General features: G+C 36.2%; 2 protein-coding genes across 2 annotated transcripts in view; one reads left to right on the top strand and one right to left on the bottom strand.

Moving 5' to 3' along the window:
* Window positions 1-5,255, top strand: part of LOC106752821 (protein REDUCED WALL ACETYLATION 4) — a gene marked incomplete in the record, with an annotated part of 15,537 nt that overhangs the window by 5,491 nt on the left and 4,791 nt on the right.
* Window positions 3,159-5,185, bottom strand: LOC106752795 (pentatricopeptide repeat-containing protein At3g14730). Its single transcript, XM_014634569.2, has one exon. The coding sequence runs from the start codon at window positions 5,129-5,131 to the stop codon at window positions 3,245-3,247; it is 1,887 nt and encodes a 628-aa protein (XP_014490055.1). The 5' UTR covers window positions 5,132-5,185; the 3' UTR covers window positions 3,159-3,244.

Genomic DNA, 5,255 nt, shown 5'->3' with positions numbered 1-5,255 from the left:
CATGTTCAGTGTATACATTTGCTTGAGGAATTTCAGTCAGCGGCTTCGTAACTTCTCTTTGACCCTCTTTGCGTATGTTCTTTACCTTAATTATTAAAATTCCATGTTGATTGGTTTTGGCACATTTTATTTATTTGGTGACAGCTATCAATTCTTTTGTTGATTATTTTCCTCCATTTTGCATCAGATGGCTTGGCAAGGTTACTTTGGAGACATACATTTCCCAGTTTCATATTTGGTTAAGGTGTGTATGCATCTGAGCCCTTCTCCCTAGGTTATTGTCCAAGTTACATCAAGAGGACTCCATAAAGCATTTATACCGTAATTAACAATTCTGAAAGAGTTGTTGTGGTCTGAGGGATATGTGCTCAACCCATTTTGCGTACTCAAATGAATGATGAACCAAATAACATTTAATTGCTTCATATTTTCATTGCTGAAGATCCTTTAATTGGAAATATTATTTTATGCTGAAGATCACGTTTTAGTTTCAGTAGTGGATGTAGTTAGTCATGGTTGGAGAGACTGGAATTCACATGTATTGATAAATTTTTAAGCATGAATAATGTTGTTTGTTGTTGCATCTTTATATCTTAGTATATTGGATCACAAATACATAGGAAAATATTTGATTGGAACTAAACTTACGAAAAAACTTCACCTCATCAAGGGCGTACTTCATAACTTCCTCTTTGTATGCAGGTCTAACATGCCAAATGGACAGCCCAAGTGGCTTCTTTGTCTTATACCAGAGTATCCTATGCTCAATTTCATGCTTACCACTGCTATATACGTCTTTGTATGAATCTTTCTTCTTTCCTTCCAAATGTTTATTTTTCTTATTTGTATTCAAGTCTCATTAAAGACATCATACTAATTACTAAGTTGCACTGTTATCTTGATATGGTTTGCAGGTATCTTATCGACTTTTTGAATTAACAAATATACTTAAGACGGTGTTCATACCAACAAAAGACAATCGGCGGCTGCTGCATAATTTTATTACTGGAGTTGTCCTTTCCCTTTCTCTGTATTGCATCTCACTTATTCTGCTTCTGATTCCTCATTCAACGGTAAGCCTCTATATTNCTTTGTAAAGGAATATTTCTTTGATANTTCTTGGGAAAGGATTACATTATATAAAATCTCGGTGCTTAGGTGCTCTGCTTAAAGCTTCAAAAATGAATATCAAGTTTGAAGCTTGCTAATGTTTTTTTCATAACAGAAGCGGGGGAGAGGGTGGGGGTGGATCATAGGTGCTTTCTCACGTTCTTAAATTAATATAATAATCAGAAATTTCATTGATGCTGTCAGTTTTGAAATTCAAGACACCAAAGAGAGATTCGGACAGTTCCCTTTGGATTGGCTATGCTGAAAAATGTGGATTAAAATACTGGGAAACGTGGAATCTCTTTTTTGGAGCAATGTTTCTGTAGTTGTGGGGGAAGTAGTATCCTCCAAGAAGGCATCAAATATAAACGTTGAGTGTTGGTTTGCATCGGAGGTTGGCAGATGAAAGGGGGAGATTAAATTCGAAGGAATTTGAACCAATTTTCTATAAATTCATTTGTGCTCACACATAAAAGGTAGGANCGTGATACAAATCCGTCTTGGCTTCGAAGAAATTCAAGATTCATTTCAATACCTGTTCCTGTTCAATTTTCATTGCTATTTTTTTGTCTTCGCCTTTGAAGGATAAGGAGAAATATATGTATATTCTTTTTTACAATCTTACCAGAAACGCGTTGTCCTACTCTTGTAACAATAGTTTTGTTTAATGGCTATAAGTGCAAGTATAGTGTACTTTTTTTGGTTCATCGGGGTAGGAGTTGTGGGAATATTGTTCTCAAGCATTATCAATTCTCCTAAATATTCTTTAAAGTAATAAAACTGCCCAGGTATCTCAAGTTTAAATATCACCAATTTAGTTGAAGGGATTTTTAATACTTGAAAGATTATATAGATATATATAGTAATTTTAGCTAAGATATGGGTTTGTTTTTATTTGATCTAATAAGAAATCAGACGTCCACTTCATTGCAATGTGAACTACTTTTCAGGTTCTACTATGGATAGGGGGTGAAAAACAAAGACCTTATTTTTATTATAATTAATAATAATAAGTCAGGTTGACCTGTGTTACTACTATTGAGTCAAAATTTGATCTATATGTAAAACTTTTTAAAGTCTTGGTTTGAGCTGTTTAAAAATCGGATTGAGCCTGAAAGCTTGTTTGTGGTTTGTTTTGTAGAAGGAGATTTATTTTTTGCATTCCCATATTCTCCTTCCTTTGCACATCCATAAATATGAAATCTCCATTTTTCGCTTAAAAAAGGACTTTCGGTAATCAAAAGTATTTTTTGACATAAAAACAATTTTGAATTATCAATTTAGAAATTATTTTTGACTTTCAAATGTGTAATTTGGAAAACTTGTTACTTTCAAATGTGTTATTTTGAAAACTTGTTACTTTAAAATTGTACAATTTAAAACTCAAATATTCGAAAATTATTTTTTTCTCCATATTACAATATGAAAATCATGAATGAAACCAATTTTCATCATTTTACTTTTATCCTTGTTTATCTCCATTCTTCTTCTCCAAGCTTTTGTGTACTCCATGTTCTTTTTACCTTAAAAACTTTCATCTTCAATTAATGGCAACAATATTCTGTTTTTGTTAAACAAACGTCTAACTCTATTGCAACTAGATATTGTTTTCTTCCTACTCAAGTTTTAAGCTTGAATTAAGTACCTCCAGTTTTAAAAATAAAATAATGTAACTTTTCTAAATATTAACTTCATTTGTATTATCAATAAATTAGATGAATAATATTTGTTTACAATGATTTTATCGCTATTAGATGAAAACTGTTCGAGAATCTATTTTTTTTATTACATCTCTCTTTTAATGTGATACTTCTTTATTAGAATAAATAGTTTTGTATCATGTATCCGTACCAAAAATAAATAATTTAAGAAATATTTATACGAACGATAAATTAGAATATTTACTTTGTATTAATTAAAATATTTAAAAATTTGTAACGAGCAAGCTCAAGTACCTTATTATCTCTCATGTTAATACAAAGAAACCCATTTAATTATTCATTGTGAATTAATAACAAGTTTTACTTAAAAATATTTATAAAATGGTGTTAAAAAATTGGTGACAAAATATCATTTTCCTATCTGTAATGAGAAAACAAAAACAGGTTCCATGACAGAAAATGACGTTCACATGCTAGAGAAAGGGAGCATAACCATGCTCTTGCAGAACTACTGTTAATGAGTTTAAGCCTGCATAAATAGAATGAGTGTGAGGATGAGTTCTATCAGCTGTTATAAAAACATGCACACCATTAACAAGTTCAATCCAGCTACAACCAGGTCTCTTCTTCACATTATGTTGCTTCATTGTATGCCTCACCTCTGACACTTCCTCATATCGACCAACGTCTCCATAAACATTTGACATCAGCACATAGTTTCCACAGTGGCCTGGCTCAAGTTCAATCACCTTACTACCAGCAATCTCAGCCAAGTCCTTGTTCTTGTGGACACGGCATGCTGCTAGTAGAGATCGCCATCCTACAGGATCAGCCTTAAATGGCATTCTTACCACTAAATCATAAGCCTCCATCAGCCTCCCTGCCCTACAAAGCATGTCAATCACACAAGTGTAGTGTTCAATGGATGGAGAAACACCATACTTTGACTCCATTTCTGATAGAAACCCAAGCCCCTCCTTCACCATCCCAGCATGGCTGCACGCAGACAGCAATCCCACAAAACTGATTTCATTAGGTACCATTTCAGCTTCACACATACGGCCAAAAATATCTAATGCCTCATCACCATAGCCATGCATTGCATAACCTGTTATCATGATGTTCCACGAGGCCACATCCTTCTCCCTCATGTTGTCAAAAACCGTGCATGCATCTCTCACGTTTCCACATTTCGCATACATGTCCATCAAAGCGTTGTTCAACAAAATGTAATCAAAATCGTTGTGGCTTTCTTCCTTCCCTAACCCATTTACAACCATATACCTATGTATCTCTCTACCATGCCTCAGCGCTGCAAGATGAGTACAAGCAGGAATTACTGTTGTAATAGTAACCAAATCAGGTCGAATCCCTTTTACCTGCATTCTATCAAAAAGCCTCAAAGTTCCGTAATGATCACCACAGTGTTCAAGAACTGATATGATCGAATTCCATGAAAAAATGTCTCTCTCCACCATCACCTCAAACACACTCAACGCATCACCAACACATTTACATTTCCCATACATATCAATCAATGCATTAGAAACAACAACACTTGATTCATAACCTCTTTTTGTCACAAACCCATGAACAGCACGTCCACTGTCAAAATCCCCCGTCATAGAAAATATCGACAAGACCCCAGTAACAGTATATCTGCAAGGAATCACCCCTTCTCTCTCCATCCTCCTGAATACCACCAAAGCCTCCTCAAACCTCCCAATCTGCGCGTACCCATTAACCATTGCATTCCAAAGCACCACATCTCTCACAGGCAACGCCTCAAACACCTCATGCGCATCCTCCACCGTTCCAAATTTCAAGTAGGTAATTACCAGCGCACTGCCAACAAACACATCCGACTCCAACCCAAATTTGAACAACAACCCATGAATCTTCCTAACCTCCAAATCCTCCATAATATCGCCACAGGCTCTGATGACACACGGAAAGCTGAACTTATCAGGAACGACACCCAGATGTCTCATTTGCTTAAATAGAGCAAACCCACGTTGGGGAAGAGCGTTTGCAACGAAACCAGCAATGAGAGCGTTGTAGGCAAAGACATTTTTGTCAAGATGGGTGGGGTAGTTGAAGACTCTGAGGGAGTGGTTGATAAGGGTGCACTTGGAGTACATGTTGATGAGGCTTGTGATGGCGAGCGGGGATCCAAAGAAAGCGTTTTTGAGCAAGTGGGTGTGGAGTTCCTTGCCCTTGGAGAGGTTTGCATTGTGGGCACACGATTGGAGGGTGGCAATGCATGTTTGCACGTTGTAGGAGGGTGAGGTTGAGAAACAGAGTAACCCGCGACAATGTTGTTGTTGTTGTTGTCGGAGGATGATGAAGGTTCTTACCATTGTTCTTCTATTCTTCAAGCAAACTCCTTGTCTCAGATCTCTCTATCTCTCTAGGGTTTCCTTTTCTCTCTCTCTGCTATTTATGATCACTCTCTGACGCGCTTCTCTCACCAAATCAGGTCAT

This window comes from Vigna radiata, unplaced genomic scaffold (genome assembly GCF_000741045.1).
Source record: "Vigna radiata var. radiata cultivar VC1973A unplaced genomic scaffold, Vradiata_ver6 scaffold_48, whole genome shotgun sequence".
NCBI classification, from domain to species: domain Eukaryota; kingdom Viridiplantae; phylum Streptophyta; class Magnoliopsida; order Fabales; family Fabaceae; genus Vigna; species Vigna radiata.
Note: the sequence above shows the minus strand (reverse complement) of the source record. Positions and strands in the feature narration are given on the sequence as shown.